The sequence below is a fragment of the Sebastes umbrosus genome, chromosome 11 (assembly GCF_015220745.1).
Source record: "Sebastes umbrosus isolate fSebUmb1 chromosome 11, fSebUmb1.pri, whole genome shotgun sequence".
Taxonomy (NCBI): Eukaryota; Metazoa; Chordata; class Actinopteri; order Perciformes; family Sebastidae; genus Sebastes; species Sebastes umbrosus.
Window position 1 is genome coordinate 18,600,316 of NC_051279.1, and position 20,316 is coordinate 18,620,631.

The 20,316-nt window shown below is 38.4% G+C and overlaps 3 protein-coding genes across 3 annotated transcripts; all 3 read right to left on the reverse strand.

The window, feature by feature from the left end:
• Positions 1-728: 728 nt before the first annotated feature.
• Positions 729-3,316, reverse strand: hoxa2b (homeobox A2b). The gene is made up of 2 exons (XM_037783893.1): positions 2,442-3,316; positions 729-1,619 (listed from the first exon to the last, which is right to left on the reverse strand). Exons 1-2 carry the CDS (start codon positions 2,809-2,811, stop codon positions 967-969), a joined length of 1,023 nt encoding a protein of 340 aa, XP_037639821.1. The 5' UTR covers positions 2,812-3,316; the 3' UTR covers positions 729-966.
• A 6,528-nt stretch (positions 3,317-9,844) lies between these two features.
• Positions 9,845-12,761, reverse strand: hoxa9b (homeobox A9b). The gene is made up of 2 exons (XM_037785164.1): positions 12,079-12,761; positions 9,845-10,508 (listed from the first exon to the last, which is right to left on the reverse strand). The coding sequence occupies exons 1-2, from the start codon at positions 12,608-12,610 to the stop codon at positions 10,270-10,272; spliced, it is 771 nt and encodes a 256-aa protein (XP_037641092.1). The 5' UTR covers positions 12,611-12,761; the 3' UTR covers positions 9,845-10,269.
• Positions 12,762-14,601: 1,840 nt separating this feature from the next.
• hoxa10b (homeobox A10b) lies at positions 14,602-18,097 on the reverse strand. The gene is made up of 2 exons (XM_037783924.1): positions 17,277-18,097; positions 14,602-15,304 (listed from the first exon to the last, which is right to left on the reverse strand). The coding sequence occupies exons 1-2, from the start codon at positions 18,070-18,072 to the stop codon at positions 15,030-15,032; spliced, it is 1,071 nt and encodes a 356-aa protein (XP_037639852.1). The 5' UTR covers positions 18,073-18,097; the 3' UTR covers positions 14,602-15,029.
• Between the last annotated feature and the right edge of the window lie 2,219 nt (positions 18,098-20,316).

A 20,316-nucleotide genomic window follows, 5' to 3' on the forward strand; every position in this document is an offset into this window, starting at 1 on the left:
TTTAAATCATAAAAGTTTTGAAAAAACAACAACAACAATGGCGTATGGAGCGATTCTTAATTTCAAAACGATTGTATTACACTGCGGATCATGGCTATAAACAAGCACCATCAGTGCTGTGAGTTTTATAGGCAATAAAATTTAATTAGAGAGCCAAGAAAAGTCATAGCTTTTGGCCTGGGACTCCTAGCAGGCAATTCTCACTGCACATGTTCTTTTTCTGGGCTTCAGCATCATGCGGAGGCAATGAATCTGCTTTTTTTTCTGCTCAGATAAATTATTGAGGTCTGTACCAGAAGCATGGCCACGTTGGAAAAAATCTTTCAACAAAAAAATAAACAAAGATTAAAAAAACAAAACTGGGATGCAACAATTTGACATTTATATCACTTGCATTTATTTGTATTTCAGAGTGCTCACTGCATCTAATTGTTTTGGGAAAGTTTGAGTATATGAAATCAATAGTGTCTTTATACTAAAGAACATTTTAAATTAGACTATAATTTATAAAAAATATCCTGTGGCTTTTTCCTGTTTCCAGTTTATGGTATCCTTATTTGAATATTGTGAGAAACTACTTTCAGCATTATAAATTATGCATGAACATAATTAATTTCTCTTCCGGCCGATATTCTAATATACATTTTATATTTTATTGTATAGGCCTAAAAAAATCAATGAGCTTTCCAGACTTTCTTACTGTGAAATAAGACAACATAGCGCTGCTGTTTTCCAATCAATGCAAAGTTTTATTTCAAGAAAAAATATTCTGCTCAGTTATAAGTCTCAATCCATATAAAAAAATAAACTCTTCCTCTCGCAGCCTATAATGGAATAAACTAGGCTAAATAGCTTTGTTGTTTTTTGCTTTAACTTACCTTATTTGTGAGATCTATTAACACTAAAAACTGAGTATAAAACAAGTGTCTGAATTCAATTTTAAAAAAAAACATGTTGGGTTTAATTTCAATAGCTCAAGTTTTGCAGGTCGATTGTTGTGAGTGTTTCTGAGAAAAGGTCAAACGTGTCGGATGATAAAGACAGGGGACTTTGTGCCGAATCTGACAAACTTGGTGAGAAAGAGGAGGAGGATGAGAAAACTTGGAAATCCTGCAAAGAGACGTCCAAACCCGGGGAATGATCATTGTCCTCCGGGCCTATTGTTGACACGCAGATAGGAACAGTGGGCGCAAAATGTTTCAGATTTTTCTCATTGCTGTTCAAAGGGCTTTGGTTGTCCCCATTGTGCCCGTTGTGACACGGTTGTGAAGTTAAGGTATTCTGGTGGAAATAGCTCTCCCTCTCCAGGCTGCTGTCCTCCTCCTCCTGCTCCAACTCGTCCGCGTATTTGCCCTCACTGTCCCGGTTCTCCTTGCAGTGGGTCTGCCTCTTGTGCTTCATCCTCCTGTTCTGGAACCACACCTTCACCTGCTTCTCAGTTAAATCCAGCAGAGCGGCTATTTCCACTCGCCTCGGTCTGCACAGGTATTTGTTGAAATGAAACTCCTTCTCCAGTTCCAGGAGTTGGGTGTTGGTGTACGCGGTCCTCAACCTCCTGGATGATGCGCCTCCACCACCATCACCGACACCAACTCCAACATCTGGCACCTCTGGTGAACCTAAAAACAAAATAAACCAAAGAGTATTTTTTTTTTAATCACAGAAAAGCTGGAGAAAAAAAATAAAACAGCATGTGTGTGTGTTTGGAGAAAAACAAGCTCTGTATATAGGGTGAAACTTGCGCCTGGACTGGGAAGATTTATGGGCCCCCGGCAGAATATGATGGGTCTGCGTGGACAGGGCAGGACGGAGGGTGAAGATTAATGAACATGCCAGCTGCCGGCACCGTGTAAGAATAATCTATCACTCTCCATTACTGTCAAACATTAACACTCTTACACTTGCATCACAAGTCAGTGCGTTACTTGATGAGATTAAGCATGCTTAAATCAAAATCCCTATATTGGGCTTTAAAAAGGGACGCCCACGTTGCGTAAAAAGAAGGCCAAAAAGGGATGCAGTCCAGCAATATTTTTCACTATCTGTTTATATCATGTTTATTTTTTTTGTTTATAGCTTAATTTGTATATTGTGTATTGGTTAGAAATTCAATTTTTTTATTCTTATTGTGGCAAATTTCTGTAATTAAAACGTCTACTCTTTTAAGATACTCCCTGATTGTCATTCCTTAGCCAGCACTTGTGGTGGGTGTTACATTATTTTATTCTAACGTTTTTTTCTATTCTTTTGTTATTATTATACTGTTTAACTTGCACCAACAAAACAAAAGCAAATTCCTAGTGTAGAACTTTAACACCTGGCAATAAACACCATTCTGATTCTGATTCTGATTCTGATTCTGATTCTGATTCTGATTCTGGAATCCTCAGACAACGAGGAGCCTTTTTTTTGCATGGAGGTTATTAATCATCATGTCTTGCCTTGGGGGGAGAAGTAGAGTGGTGAGGAGTCAGTAGTTTCAGCAGCAGCAGCAGTGTGGTTTCTCTTGATGCTTTTCTTCTCCTTCATCCACGGGTACTCCGGGTGCAGCCTGGATGCAGCCTGCAGCGGCTGCTTGGAGCGGCTGCTGTGGCTGTGGCGTGGGTGGTGGACGGCCGGGTTCAGGCCGTGGATGATGGTGGTGTGCTCATCAAAAGGAGGAGGAATCAGTGTCGACTGTGAAAGCGCCGAGCTCTTGATTGATGAACTTTGAAATGCATCACCGACAGGGTTGGCGAGAGATGTCAGGCACTCTGCGAGCGACGGCTGGCTGTTGATGAAACCACTTTCTCTCCCAAATGCGTAATTCATCTCCTCCTCTCTGGTCTCGGAAACTTGAAGTTAATTCAGATTAATAATAATAAGCAGCAGTTTTTATTGTCATAAACTATACTAAACTCGATATAGTCGTATATATAGAAGACCTCTTATGCCATAAACTATTGCTTTCATGAGGACATGGGTTGGAATTAGACCGTGCTGCTTGTCACATGATTGCATCTGCCCAATGACAATTTGGGGTTTTTATCAAAAGAAGCCACTGTCCCCTGTGATTGATCGAGAAAGTCTGGAGGGGTAACGCCTCATTCCGGGGGGGGGTTTGCTTTATTTACACATTTTTTTGGGGTCAGTTTGTTCCCCCCCCACCCTTGTACCCCCTGCGCGTCCACGCAGTCTGCCCTACGAGTACGCGCGCGCGTGAGTGTGTGTGCATTTCAAGTCAAGTCAAGTCAAATTTCTTTCTTTCTTTTTTTATATACTTTATTTTTTCCCTTTTTTCAAGGCTGTTTTCATATATGCAATCCACTGTTTGAATTACAACAGTCTATAAACCAACTTTTAAGTAGATGAGCTTTACAGACAAACCCATCAAGTACACAATAGAGAAAACAACCTCAATATACAAAACCAAAACGTATTTCTATAGCACATTTAAAACAACATGAGTTGACCAAAGTGCTTTACAGACATAGGCAGAATAAAAACAGGTCAACAGTGCAGACAATAAAATCTGAAACACACCCACAGACAGAGACCAAGATAAAAATCCATGAGTAAAAAGACTGTTATAATGAGCATTTATAAAAAAAAAAAGCCAATTAGTATCACAATTCAAGTGCATTCAAAAAAGCCAAAGAAAAGAGGTGTCTTGAAGCTGTGCTTTGAAAGACTCTGTATAGAGGGAGCAGGTCTGATGTGGAGAGGCAGTTTGTTCCACAGACCATAGGGCATTTATTTGTAGTGTGGCTCTCTCCACAAATCATTTCAGCAGTCACATTTGTGTCTCATAATGCAGGCGACGCCCACAGTCGTTATCAGTGCCAAGGCGTTAATCTTGAGACTTTCTGGAAGGTATTGCTCAGAGAGAGGAAAAGCTGCACCACCAGACACCCAACAACACATCCACCCATCCCCCAACACACACACACACACACACACACAGGAGAGAGAGAGAGAGAGAGAGAGAGAGAGAGGGGAAAGATGACTTTTTAATAGGTTACAATGTGATTTTGAGTGCATCTGATTTTGGTGTAATTATAAGCTTCCCAATACATTATGCTATTAGCATATAGGTCATTTTATCATTATAAAATGTAGTCTTGTACGGTAACTTTGAGCAAATATGATTATAAAAGTGTATCTTTGTCAAAAGTCTTGAAAAAATGTAAGGGATCAAGATTGTGGTATAGGATTTAAAAATAACAATTGGCGGATATATTGTCATTTGAATAGTTTTAAAGTATTTTTTTATCAGTATGGCCATATAGTAGGAAGTCCATATTATGAAATGTATATTCAAATGATCTTTTTCCTCCCAGAACAGCTCTGTCTTTAAATATAAAACACCAATCTGCTGTTAGTGGTATGGTTTTCACAGCTTTAGAGCACAAGACAGTGAAACATGACTGAAAGACTACTTGAAAACAATATCTGTTGTCAGTGTAAGAAAGGAGTATAGGGTTATTTAACATCACCATTTTGGTAGTTTATAGCTCCCTGTCCTATACATCCCATTTCATTTATTTTATTCCACCTTATAGGGATGATGTTGACCTGAGCCATCATCCTTCCACCTCAGCATTATTGGTTATAACATAGCGGAGAGCAGAAATGATTTGTTCACTGTAGTGTGAGGCAGAGGAAAGGTGGTGGATCTGATGGCTGTTTATTGCTCCGGCTCTAAACAAAGAGCCCTGGTAGTCTGCGTGTGATCAATCTTTCTCTCCAAAAGGTCTGACAGCTCCCTGCCCTAAGAACACGTTTAAACCATCTAACACTCCCTTAGATCATATATGGCCAGGAAGAGGACAGACACTCTCTAGGTAAAGGCTGTAGGAGAAGTTTTCTATGTAGAAATGTAGGGATTTATTAAAGAAGCATCGGATGAGACGCACAGCCATTACGCACAAAAGCTTTTTTTTGCTCGATAATAAATCAGAAATCCATCTAAAGACTAAACTCTGTCGCTTTTTCGTTTTCTAAAAGGACTATACTGGCACAGGACAAACACAGAGGACTTGGTTAGTAGTATAGAAACGAACGGAGCAGCTTTTATACATAGGATCAATTGTTTGCTCATGAGGTGAGTGGGTGTTGGCATTCAGCAGAGATCCCATTCAGTCTCTACCTTTCTCTGTGAACAAGTCTTTCTCTCACATGTTCAGAATAATTCAGTTTCACCACATTTGCTTGAAATGTTTGATTTTACTTCATTAGTGTATTTTTTACTTAATTTTATTTGTAAGGATGGATGCGATTGTTTATTTGTAAGGATGTACTCTGAATGTAATAATATCCTTATATTCTTATAATATTAGGCTATATATATTGAAGATAACTGATAAATAACTGACTGAGCAATTAATTCAATTTACTTAAAATTGAACCGAGTTATTTGTGTGTAGCTCATTGTTAAGCATGTATGGTTATTGCTTGCAAATTATTATCTAAACTAGCCACATTAATCGACTATTTCCTCTTATTTGATGTGCAAATAAATTATGTTTTATATGGACAATATAAAACTGTGCCTATATATTTAAATTGAGACAGGTAGAAAGAAACAGAACAAAGAGAACAAAGAAGTCTTCTGGTGAATAAATAAACCTGCAATATTCAACAGAAACTGAACACTGCGACATGTTATTGAACATTTTGTTTTTTGCAACTACATTTTGATTTTAAGTCTGCTGTTGAAGCAGACATGAAGCCACATTTTGCTGCTTGTTAAACGGATGCAGACAGAAGACGGTGTCCGTCTGTTGTGAGACAACGAGAGACATCTGGGAAGCAAGCAGGCCAAACCTGACAACACTGTTGTTTGTTTTCTTTTGTTTTTTAAGATTTTTTTTTTTTTTAATTACCACTTATAGCCTTTTACTGTGTTGTGGAATTATTGTTCCATTTGTGGTGAGTGTGATGCAAATGTATACCCAGAATAAAAATAAATAATTGGACAATTATACCAAATGTGCATCTGTTTTGTTTTGTTTTTCCCAGTGTGTAAAAGATGGAAAAAATGTATTCAATTGCAATTACATGTTTATTTATTACACATTCTGCATAAGCGAGGTTATGTCATATTCTGAAATTACATTTGGTGAAATCATTGTCTCATTAACTGCATTATATCATATAGGCTAACACACCATGCATATTCTTCCTGTGAGGAGGTACAGTGTGTGTGTGTGTGTGTGTGTGTGTGTGTGTGTGTGTGTGTGTCCTGGAAACAAAGCAGTGTGTTCACGAGCAGGATTTCCACATTACAGTTTTATTTATTGAGCCCGCTGGATTCATGAGAAGATTTGACAGATACTTCAGGCGCGTTGAAGGGCCGCAAATCAAACTGTTTTGCGCGTCGACATGTGCAGAAATGTCGTGATAAAATGCAGACACGGTCATTTTGGGCCTCTCTCTCTGTTCGCCTCTCAGGAAATCAGAGAAGACAAAATAATGAAAAATGTGGGATCAGAGCAAAGGAATAAAAGAAATGCACCTCATCTTTTTTAATAAGAGACCACTAGTATTTGATTCTGTATGAAGTCAAACATGGACAGTTTAAGGAACAATTAGCATACTTTCAAATTGATGTGAGGTTGATAAAAAATAATAATAATGTAGGTAAGTAGCTGATTAAAAAAAAAAAAAGAAGCTATATCCTTCTGAGACTCAGCCCATTGACATGCGTCCTCTGTAGTGGACATTTTGTCCACATGCATATCCTCTTACTTTTTTGACCTAATCTATCAACCCCTGGTGTATTGTAAAGAGGACATCCTAGGCTTTCCAGTTATATGGCATGTGTTGTTTTTTTATCAATTTGAATGTTTTCTTGGTTTAATATCACTCTACATCCATAATCTGTTCATTTTTTTAGTCTTTTTACACTGAAATAGTCCTGTAGTCCACTACAGTGTTACAATAAAGATAAAGTTTGACAAGCCTAAATCTTTAAGATTTTCTTTTAACCCTAAATAGGAAGGAAATCACAAAAAATAGTAATTGGAAGACACTTTTTTAAACTCGGTTCCCAGGAGGATATAGAAAGCTAAAACTCAATCTCAAAAAGTCTGTTTGCCTTGAAAGCTGCATTAATCTGAGGTGTTGTCAGTATGGCTAGATACAGGGGTCAGTCATTTTCAAGACATTATTTGCAAACATGTTTAGGCCTATCTAATAACACACACACATAGAACAGAAGTAACCTCCACTCCACTTTGACCCAGAACAACAGACTATTGGTAGTGAGGATAAGTGGGACAGACTCTCCATGTGCTCATGACTTTACTCCCCTGAACTTCTCCTCCACAGTTCACTTGTGGCCTCCTCTGTCACTAGCAGTGTCAGGAGGTTTGATGTATAGGGGTGACGAGAGGTCACCGCAAACAGCATCCCAGCAACTTTCTGTTTTCCTGCAGCATGGCTCCTCAAATGGGCGTTTGCATGGAAGATACGCATCCAAGCATTCATGGGGGGATCAGACAGGAATGCCATCAACAACACTAGTGACTGAAGAGGCTTTACTGAAGGTTTTTGAAGTTTAATATTTAGTGTTAATGTCACTATTTTATCATGATTATCTTTACAGCTTTCCCAGAAAAAGGAGTAAGAGACTTAATGAGCTGCATGTGGGTGACCTTTGGGGGTGAAGCTTTGGGGAAAGGATGAGGTTGCTGAGGGATACCAGGAAGGGAGGGAAGGTTTGGGGGTATCTTTCATTTTTTAGGATCTCAAGTTCATCGCTTAGTTGGTGTCCAGTCCGGCTCCTCCATGGGCAAAAGGGAAGTGTTGACCTGCCAAATTATCTGTATGTGCTCACACTTATAGAGAATTGATTATTTATTGATTCAATGGGTATAAAATTATACATTTGCCTTTTTAAAACCAATATCTGTATCAATTTAATCGCTGTTGTGAGTATTTATTGAAACATGCATTCATTTCATAAGCTACAGATATTCTTCTATCTAAACTATTCAAAAGCACAATTATCATTTGATAAATTTGAATAAGATAAAAACTAAAGGAACCCCCTGAGCAAACAGAACCCCCACTTTAATTAAATTAGGACCTTTAATTTATGCCATCATAGATGATCATGCAATGAAACATGAACACGAAGCAGGATTAAATGTTTTACTGACGAAAACGACACCACTGGTGCAGGTCTGTAATAAATGGGGAGTGGTCTTTGGTGTGCCTTGAACGCACCATCCAGTTTGTTGTTCAGATGAGCTGCTGGCTCCACCTGCTGGTGCTCAGAGCTCAGCAGCACTGAGATCAGCTCTTAGCTCTGACACCATCATCAGGAATTAGTTTGTACTATTTGTTGTTGTCTTTACTGTTTCATTTTGCACTTGTTCACCAAATAAAGAGAAATAAAGTGATATATGTTGAGTAATATATTAGGAAACTATTTCAGTGTGTGATGCATGTTGTTGTGTTGGTGTGTGTCTGTTGTCCGGAGAGCTGCTGCTGCTGCGACAAAACAACAAACGGATGTTTCTGCACCGAGACAGACTAATTGTTGGTAGACGGTTGTAAAGTAATTAGCCTTTTTAAGACAGACCCATCTGCAGTCCTGACATTACCCTCCAACTCTGTTCCTCTCTATGTGTGTGTGTGTGTGTGTGTTTGTGTGTGTGTGTGCGTGTGTTTCTTACATTGACAAAAGATATTGTTTTTTTTCAGGTTTCTTATAAAGACTAAATTTTATAATGATAAAATTACCTATATGCATAATGTATTAGGAAGCTTATAATTACACCAAAATCTGATGCGCTCAAAATCACATTGTTACTTATTAAAAAGTAATCTTTCCTCTCTCTCTCTCTCTCTCCTGTGTGTGTGTGTGTGTGTTCAGGCCTATCTTACAACAATATCACATATATGACTGTTTGCCTGGGCCTCCTCTTTAGAAATGCTGCTTTACTGCCGTCACAGAGCCTCGACATGCTTTGCTGTTTTCGCACCTTATAAACAGTCGAGGCTGTGATGTGGGTTTATTGCAGGATCAGGGCATCTAGTCTAGTTTGTGGGGCGTACAAAGGCCCCGAAAAATAGGCTAGTGCACACATAACATACATGCATTCAGACAATAATTAGGTGCAAACTAATCTATAAATACTGCAGTGTGTTTCGTTTGTTGCTTTAAGTTGCTCGCACTCTTTTAGTGACTTTCTATATCTAATTGTTGCGTGTTGTTGTGTTGGTTCCTCGATTTTATTTCTGTAAACGCTTTATAATGGAACGATCCAAGAATATCCAAAGATAATTCATGTGTTTTTTATCTTTATAGTCAATATTTGGTTAAACAGGATGCTCTTTAAGTATCTCTTTAAAATCCAAAAGTTATTGGCTTTGTTACAATTAAATAAAGTTTCCTCGTTTCCACAATAATATTATTGTAATAAGTAAATATTATTATTTGAAACGTAACATTATGGCAGTAAGGTTGAAAAAAATATATATTTTATGAGAGAAAATATCTGGACAGGCCTCCTTTTTTTGTGGCTTATTTGGGTTGTTTGCGCCATAAAGCTCGATGGTTACAAGCCAGAAGACGTTGTAAAAGTGGACTATTAATCTTTTCTTTTTTTTTCTGAAATAAAAAAAAAACAGGTTTCCGGTTCAATTATTTTTTTGACAGAAGTAAACATTCAAATTTTGTAGAAACAGTTTTCAAATGTTTAAAGGTGAACAAAGCAGTAAATTGTTAAAGTAGGCCTAGTAGTATTTTATTAATTTATAGTGTATATTTTGTTAAAATATGTTAGAAATATATTTTGATTCTAAGCAAAATAATAACAAAATGAATAAGCCATGCTAATTCTCTCATGTGCTGTACAAACTACTCTTTATTTTGGATGAAACCAGGAACGATGAGGTATTTGAGGTGTGCACAAATGGATCAAAAACCTAACCTAGTTAAAAAACATCTAGAACGACAAAAAAAACAATAAGTTAAACAATGCAAATAGGTAGCTGAAAGACATTCAGGTAGTCAAGGATCATTTCATGCAAATAACAAATGGCCTAGTTAGTTAACTATTTCTTTGCGCCAAATACAATACAACTAGAGACAACTGTCCTCTCACAAACATGAAACACTGGATATCATAAGGAGGAAAAAAAAAACATCCAGCATTTGTTTTTAACAACACAAACTTTTACAACAACATGTGTAACAGGTCAGGAATATTAAAGACAGACCCTCCTCCTTCTCATCCTCCTCCTCCCAACTCTAATCCACCATCAGTCCAGAACCAGTTAATTGTCTCTCCTCCTGTCTTTGTTTTCTTTCTTCATCTTCATCCTGCGGTTCTGAAACCAGATTTTCACCTGTCTCTCGGTCAAACTCAGGACTCTGGCTACTTCGTACCTACGATCCCTGGGGAGGTACATGTTAAACAGAAACTCCTTTTCCAGTTCCAGGATTTGATACTTTGTGTATGGACAGCGCTTTTTTCTGGTGGGCTTTGCATGAAGCCAATTGGACGATGGGTCACCTGGAAACAGGAGGAGGTCAGGAGACAGGAGAGTTAATGCTCTCAGAATATCAAAAACACATTGACTTTACAGTTTGGAGAAAACATTGCAAGATTATATATTCATATAGGTTTATTTTCACTCTGTACTGAGCAATTTGAGGATTGAGGATAGCAAATTCATCACCAAATGGGAATTTTGTATAATTATGCAGTGAAGTGTGTTAAATTATCATGAAGAATATCTTTTTTTTTACATAATATCATGTCACTGAGCCATAAGACTATTGAGCCTAAACACAAATTTTACTCCAATTTGTATACTATAAACTAGTCTGTGACATCCACAACACTTTCTCCACATCTTAGATTGACTTTACAGTTTGGAGAGGACATGGCAAGATTATATATTCATATATAGGTTTATTTTTACTCTGTGCTGAACAATTTTGAGGATTGAGGATAGCAAAAATTCCTCATCAAATTCCTTTTGGGAATTTTGTATAATTACGAAGTGAAGTGTGTTAATCATCATGAAGAATATCTTATTTTTTACATAATATCATGTCACTGAGCCATAAGACTATTGAGCCTAAAGTGAGGAGCTGCAGCTCTATCAGCATTTTCAAAACCAACTTAAAACGTCCTCTGTACTCACTGATCTTTTTTCCATGGTCTATCATGACTTGCTTTTACTTGACAAGCATACTTTGTGATGTGCTATTACTGTGTGTAGCTGTGTATTGTGCTGTTTTGTATGTTCTTTCTTGTATGACTTTAGTATGTTTCTTTGTTTTGACCTGCCAAGGGATTTACAGATGTGAATTAGCTTTAAAGCTATAATCTGGTAATCTGGTGCATCAAATGGTGACACTTGTGTTTTAAACTGTACATGGTCCCTTTTAAATAAAATAATAATAATAACAATAAACACAAATTTTACGCCAATTGTTTATAGTATTAACTAGTCTGTGACATCCAAAACACTTTCTCCACATCTTAGATTGACTTTACAGTTTGGAGAGGACATGGCAAGATTATATATATATGTATATATATATATATATATAGGTTTATTTTCACTCTGTACTGAGCAATTTGAGGATTGAGGATAGCAAATTCCTTTGGGAATTTTGTATAATTACGCAGTGAAGTGTGTTAATCATCACGAAGAACATGCATATCTTATTTTTACATAATATCATGTCACTGTGCCATAAGACTATTGAGCCTAAACACAAATGTTACGCCAATTGTTATAGTATAAACAAGTCTGTGTTTATTTTCACTCTGTACTGAGCAATTTAAGGCTTGAGGATAGCAAATTCCTCACCAAATTCTTTTGGGAAATTATGTATAAATGCAGTGAAGTGTGTTAATCGTCATGAAGAACATGCATATCTTATTTTTACATAATATCATGTCACTGCAGCCATAAGACTATTGAGCCTAAACACACATTTTACGCCAATTTGTATACTATAAACTAGTCTGTGACATCCAAAAACACTTTCTCCACATCTTAATGCACATTTTCATTCATCTAAAACGAGTCCGCAGAGTGAACCAGAATCTAAAATGCATCTCTTACTTGCATCTATCTCGCTCTTGTCCTCTGCTGCAGACGGACTCTCCTCAGTAGCTGTATTAGACGCGGATGTGGTTTCGCAGGGAATCTCCGCAAGGGACGCTCCTTGTTCAATGTCAGACAAAAGAGGTGTGTGCGTCTCCAAAGTTGTGCATTCAGCACTCCCAATGAGAGGCTCTGGTTTGATCTCATAATGCATGGCTGTCGATGGTAATCCCGTCAAACACAGAGACGCAGAGACCGGATCCAACGCCCAGGAGCGCGTAAACATGCCATCGGTGTCTCCAGTCGTGTAATGGTGATGGATATAGGTCGGAGCGGCTGTGTGCGGAGGATGGGCCGAGATGGGACTCCAAGATCCACCAAAAATAGAAGATTTGGCCTGCAAAGGACACGATTCCTGTCCGCCATATTCGCTGAGCATCGTCTGCTCCACCCCTGCAGCTGACGAGTACCTCGGTGCCATATTATCTTCCTGCTGCTGCTCGGGAAGAACAGGAGGCTCAATGTAATAACTCGTTCCCAACGTCGACATTGCAAAAAAATGCAAAAGGAAAAAAATGCAAAAGCAAAAAATATATATACACAACGCGTTAAAAGCTTGCAATGTTTAGAAAAAAACGATTCATTGCACATAAGGTGCTGCTTTCCTGCACCAGCTATAGGGGCTCAATGCGTCCAGCAAAGTTGAACCTTGCCCAAGACTGGATAGGGCGCCCAAAAACACGTGACCGTGGGACAGAACAATAAATAATAAATCAGCCTGCTGCTGCTCAACTAAATGGCCACCATTTTCCCCCCACCATATTTTTAATAGCAAAGTGCCCGCGCCTTTATTGGGGAAATATTTCGTTTTATAAAGCAATAAACGTTATGATTTTTGTCAAGAGATCTTATGTTAATCGATCATAGATGTGATAGAAAAGGAGCAGCAGAAGGGAGGTGAGTGGTGGGGGATTTTTAAAGTCTCCATTTGTGAAATCACCAAACAACCTCCATTAACAATTGTGCCTATAATGGGATTATTTATTCTCCAAAATATAAAAACTGATATTAATTTTATGGCCCTCCATCTATAATAAACCTCTCACTTTTTTTGGGAAGACATTTCTGGTTCTTGTTAGTGGGCGGCTATATAAAACATTTTCAAGACTTTTTAAATTAAAATAAAACAAGCAGAAATGTGTTTAAAAGCATCACTGGAGTTTTACAAGATCAGGACAGCTTCCACAGGATGCGCATGTCTGCTGGGTCTAGATACTTTGAAGGCAATCTAAGACGGAAAGTGGGGGTTTGAGGGTATTTGGGTGCTATATAACGGTCCTTTTTTTATCACGGGCAATTGGGTTGTTTTTCTTAAGGTTACAACCTGGCTGTCTCAGCTAAATATCACCAATAAAGCTCAGCCTTTGTGTCCTTTCTCTGGCGCAAGCAGACGCATCCGGCATTTCCTACTGCGAGGCAACTGGCAGACTGCAATGATCATAACCGAGGCCTTGTCTGTCCTTTATGTCTCTCCTGGACACATACAAGCCTTAATCCTTTCATTTCCCAGCCTGCGTCTCTTTAGATCACATAGGGATGCTCAAAAATACTTTGCAGAGCTTTAAATTATAGACATGGTGAAAACTTAGTATCTCTATGATTAAATGGAACATAACAGAATTTAACTTCATAATGAAAAGCCACAAGACAAAAAAAAAATCATATTAAGAGTTCCTTTTACGCACAACAATAAAACTTCTTTATTGCACTTTTTGGAATAATAATGTTTTATGTGTTTGAAATTATTAATAAACTCCACCAGTAATTAATAGTGATTCACTTTTCATGATGCGACGAGTTTTTACTGAGGTAATCAAGGCAGTTTCGTGTTGTGGGAGAAATATAATAGCCCAACAACATGAGACTACCTAAACCACTCAACAGCCTGCTCTCCTCTTCAGGGATATCTGTGGTTTTAGGGTTTTCAAGGTGTGGACATTATGGAGTTTCTCAGAATAACAGCTCTACCTGGAAGGATTTTAGAAATCTGTAAAGGCGCAAAGACATATGCTCAGACAAATTTTATATTCATGATCTGATGAGTGCTGCAATTCTGTTTTTGGACTGTTTTTTAGTCCAGATGCGCCGCTATACCTATACCTTTAAATTAAGAAATGTATTATTATAAAAATAATAATTACTGTTTGTCTTTGCTTTTGCAACATGGATCCACTTTTAAATAATTTAAAATATATTTTTCAAATAATAATAATGAAAAAAAAACACTGTCGTTGTGTGGTTTAAGTCTGATGTCAAGGACAAAAAGCAACGAAGTGTGCAGCCGCCAGACATCTATTATATTACAGGCCTAAAAGTATGAAGACCATCACCCTCAACTACTGTAATAATATTTACTGTGCACACAGTCCAGAACACAAAGGTATTAGCACCATGCAGTGTACCTGAGCCAACTTTAAGATTTAAACACACCGTGCATGCAGCTGTTAGTGTGTCCGTCTGAATGAAATAAGAAGTCTGCAGTTGCAGGGATGGTTTTATTAATTTGACCAGGAACAAAAAGTGCAAATATTCATCAGACCTCCTAGGCTGTTTTAGCTGTCACATAAAGGTCTACATGTTACTGTATAACACAAGTGTCCTAAAAGGTTAGTCCTGCATGCAAATTTCCAATGGTTCACTCAGGTTGACTATACAATTATGTACAAGCCTGAAAGCTCTGAAACATTGTGGTCACATTGGGAACATTTCAAACACAATGGATTACAAATGTAGCCATTTATAAATACATATATATCCACGACAAAATAAAACAAGAAAGAACAACAATCAATAAGTTAAGCAGTAGGGTCCTATTTTTTTTCCATGGACATTCTCACAGTTGGCTTCTGCACAGGCGCCCTTTGGATGCCATGGATGGAGGTATAGGGCGCCAAAAGACGCAGACAGTCTCATGAGAAACTGAAGTTGCTGGAGAGCTCTCGGATCCTGTTCTCACGGCTCATTTTTTTCAGTTTCATCCTCCTGTTTTGGAACCAGATTTTGACTTGCCTGTCAGTGAGGTGCACACCGCGGCTGATCTCCAGGCGACGCTCTCTAGTCAAGTACATGTTGAAGAGGAACTCCTTCTCCAGCTCCAGAGTCTGGTGCTTGGTGTAAGGGCAGCGCTTCTTTCGGCCACTCTTAGCTGTGAGCCAGTTGGCCGTGCTTTGCATTTTTCCATCTCCTATACAATAAAAAATGAAACAAGATATTATAGGCAACAGGTGTGACAAAAAAACAATAACATCACAGGGGAGAGTGGGGTAAGATGAGCCAATTGTTTTTACTTATGCTGTCCTCGAAGTTATAGGAAAAATGAGACAGAAGTAGAATGAAAACATGAACCTTAATTTCAGGATCTCTCCTATCAAATTAAATGATCAGCATGCATCTATAACAAAGCTGTCTGAAGGGAAGTATCATTAAAAATGATGGGCGAATACGATTCAAAATAAAGATGTCAAATTAAAGTAAAACAGAATAGTATTAAACTACTGAAGATAGATGTGCTATATAAATTCTACTGTTTGGACTGACACCTATACTACATAACCATGGAGCATAGAAAATACCCATATAATGACTATTTTTCTGTTCTATTTGATTTTTACAACCATTTTTACGCACAGCCACATATGTGGATATCACATACAGCTGAAATTCTGCACTTTACCAGAAACTATTTGCCCCGTTAAGCAGCCATGCAGTAGCCAACTGCACCTTTATTAAGACATAAAACAGACATAAAGCCTTGCACAGTCTGCTGCTGAAATTATATCAAGGCCTGCATGTGCCTTTGACGAGGAGACATGTGATACCAAAAATCATGCCAAGGACAAATCTGGATTGACCTTTTGTTGTTGCTTTAAATTAAATAATAATGAATGAGAATATATATAAATGCATGTGTTTTTTAATCATCAAATTAATCCATAAAGCCTGTTTGAATAGCATTGTAATAAAGCACAGCTATAACAGCCTATTTGTGATGTAAAAACAGCTAATAAAGCACAATAGCTCTGCTGCTCGGCTCTGATTAGTTATACTAAGTCACGTTCAATTTCGCCTCATGGCCGATAAATAGCCCGTTAAACTACACCTGTGAGTGTCTGGCTGTTGACCTAAATATTAATACACGAATAGACTATCATGCATTCATCTGGTTAGAACCCATTTAACACAATGGAAGCCTAAAGAAGTATATATGCGCATGCCCCTTTTACGCATAGTCTGCTATATTTTTGCAATACATTTCTACAATGCTACTCTTCTTTACCTTTGACTGGCTTCTATCAGCACTCATGCATTCATCTGGTTAGAAAGCATTTGGTTTAACACAATGGAAAGCCTAAAGAAGAGTATGCTCAGACTTGCCAACAGCATCTCTTCTGATCCCTTACATGTTTTAAATGGATGAATATCAACTTCTGCCCTCCAAGAGGCGATTCAGAGTCCCTACATTTAACCTGCATCAGGCTAAAGAACGCTTTTGTCCATCTTGTTGCTAAACAATAATAATTAATATGCTGCTAAAGACATATAAATCCAGAGGACAGATGATGACTTTTTTTTATAATGGGTTATGTATGAATAATTGTGATGTGTTTTTGTTTTTTTGTCTGATGGGTCTTACTTGTCTGTCTGTTTATGGTAACAGTATGTCTATTGTATGTGTACTTTTTCTCAAACTGAGCTGGATGCAAAATTAATTTCAGTGCAAACTGACAATAAAGTTGTATCGTATCGTATCGTATATGCGCATGCACCTTTTACGCAGTCTCCTATATTTTTGCAACACATTTTCTACAATGCATGTCGACTCTTCTTCTTCACCTTTGACTGGCTTCTATCAGCACTCATGCACTCATCTGGTTAGAAAGAACTGGTTTCACACAATGGAAGCCTTAAAGAAGTATACATGCATGCCCCTTTTACGCATAGTCTGCTATATTTTTTGCAACCCATTTCTACAATGCATGTCGACTCTTCTTCTTCACCTTTGACTGGCTTCTATCAGCACTCATGCATTCATCTGGTTAGAAAGGTTTAACACAATGGAAGCCTAAAGAAGAAGTATATGCGCATGCCTCTTTTACGCATAGTCTGCTATATTTTTTTGCAACCCATTTCTACAATGCATGTCGACTCTTCTTCACCTTTGACTGGCTTTTCTGGACACTCGGCGCTGCATGTCTCAGCAGCGGGCTCAGGAGAGGATGAGGTCTCCTCAGAGAGACGGCTGTCCTCCTCGTCTCTGGCCGGTGCCGGTGCGGGTGCGCATGGCGCGAGGACCGGCGGCGCCTCCTCGTGGCTCTCCCTCCTCCGCTCGAGCTCAGCAGCAGACGCAGCCTGAGGCGGCTGCTGCTGGCTGTCCAGCAGGCGGGCAGGTCGTTGTTGTTGCAGAGTAAAGTGATTCATGTTTGGCTGCACATCATGGTAAAGCCTGGAGGACGCGTACGTCTGAGACAGGCGGAAATAGCCGGGGACTGGGCACGACGCGCTCGAGTAGGAAATGTCATCTACTGTTGCTCCTTTGGCACATTTGTCCGGCTCGTAAAGGCAGTACTCCTCTTTTATATTCGGTGAGAAGGAGCACTGAGGAGCCATATTATGCTGCTGGTTGCTGCTCGGCTGATCCACCCGGCAGGACCTGGACGTCTCCAGCCACGTCTCCATCCCTTGGACATACGGAGCAGAGGACGGGATTTGGGTGCTTATTGGCTCGGTGCGCTTACCGATCCCGGGGAAACACGAGCCACCGGAGAGTCCATAGGGATATTCCGACGCCGGTGGCAAATAGACACCGTTACTTTGGTAATACGAACCGCTGTCGGTTCTCACGTTGATCAAAGAGTCCACGAAAAACGAATTCCCAGCTTGGTTGTTGGGGCATGTCATCGTCGTGGTGTAATTTGACGGAGGATGAAGATAGCCCTTTCTGCAGGCTGACATTTCTTGTGCAAAAACATTGCTGAATAATTACTGATACTCACGCTTTCTCACTAGTAGCCTGCAGCCAATTAAAACACCAGGCGACTACCTAGACTCCTCCCAGTCTGACCAGGCTGCTCCACTATGTGTCGTATATTTGGTTTTAGGCTAAACTGTGGAGGGAAAGTGGTGCATCAGAGGCAAAATCTTTTAAATCTCCTCCTGAATCTGCACGTTTTTGAGCCTCAATCAATCCTCACCTTAGAAGCTCAAAGCTGTGCCTGTGTGAACTTAACAACAACCCCCTATTTGACAACTGGGGTTGTTGAAAAGCTGTCCCTAACAATTATGTACAATGCATAGCTTTATGGCCACTTTTACAAGCACTGTAAAAATGAAGGGTTTCTAGAGGTGCCTCAGGGTGCATCAAAGATCCAAAAAGGTCCTGTGTGACTCTTCTTGTGCTGCTCTGATGGCTATTATTGGACTGTTTTTTAAAAACTTCCTCGTGGACAGTCCAAAAGCAGTGCAGACAGTGTTTCATTGCAACCACATTGCTGGTCAAAACTTCCTTCAGAAACCCTCGAGTTTATCTGATTGTGGTGTGAAAATTGTGGGTGTAAAATGCCACGATTGCGTCCAGACATATTTTTACTGCAAAGGCACTGTTATGGGGCATTTATAAAGGTGACACGATGAAGCTGAACAATGCCCTGGAGCTTTCTTTTTTTCTTAATGATCACTTAATATTGGCAAGACTGTAACTGCATATAGATGACATTAGAACTTGTTAATCTTGCTATTATCTCCCAAAGAACCACTGGGAATTTTGTACGGTTCTCCACGTATTTATTATCTATTTATAGTCCAATCTATTTACTACTACCTATTGAAAAAAGAAAAAACACACACACACACACGCACACTTATTCCGGTGCATATATATAGGCTATATAGCTACACAGAGGTTAATCCCAATTTTTCTAAATTAAATTGAAGTTTAATTTCAAATCAGCACCTCCTAATACCCATTACACCCACGCCTAAAATACTCAATGCGCCTATTAAACTTGTTTTACTTTTCTTTTCTTTTCTTTTTTTTAAATATGACAAATCTTCACCGTTTCTCTCTTTATAGTTTTTGTCCTTTTTATGAAAATTATGAGACAACAGGCCTGAGGTGGAGGTAATGAGAAAAATATAAAAACTAGTAAGCAGAAGGCAAAAAATAAAATAAAAGAAAGTATATATATCATTTAAAAGTGCCTAATGTTATATATAGTTTTAATTTGAAATAAACAAGACCACTATTCTGACATGAACCATTTTGCAAAAAAAAAAAAAAAAAAAATGGATATAGTTGGCCCTCATATTATGAAGCACAAACATAAATCGTTCGCCTGGACTGCAACAATATTTTAAACAAAATAAAAAGTCAGAAATATATTAACCATATGCTTCCTTAAAAGTCCGTCAATAGGAGTTTACATCACAGGCCTACAGATTCAGATCAGCCTAAAGATTTCTCCAAATGTGGGTGAAATGGCTACAACCTCGGCTACCTCCATTTTCCTTTAAGTCTGGAGCCATAAAGTCTAGAAATCAGAGCTACAGTTTATGTACAGCCATTTTATCTGGCGTCAAACCTGCAGCATGTCTGGCTGCAGTGAATGATAATAATCATTAACCCTGCAGGATTATTTCCTAGGATGTTGCATTGTGCGCAGTGGGTAATCTGATTTTATATTATTATTATTCCCATAAAACTTTTCTAAAAAATTAATTCAATTAATTTTGTTAAAGACAATTATTGGAAAATCCCCCATAACGGACTGCTTTGTGTGACATGTCTCTCTGTTGGTCGCACACGCACAATGACACACACAATAACTTTTTGTAAAATATCATTCAAATGAATGAATAGGTTATATAGTATTGCACTTCATATGGACACACAAGTTAAATCTTAATAGTAAACAAATGGTCTCATTCCAATTTCTCGTTTTCATGTGTTTCCATTGTTTACATAACGACTAAACAACATAAATCAAATTTATAAATTTATAAGATGAAGTATAAATTATAAAAGTTAGAGAGCCACAAAATGTTTGGTATATATCATATCGGCCCTTGTGATCTTATTATTACTTTGTGCGCATTAGTCACTCCAGGCCTGTGTGTAACATCTGCACACAACTGCAACCTGAGAAGAATCTGCATTAAATCTGATGCTCAAAAGAAACAAACTTTGCTTGATTTACTTGT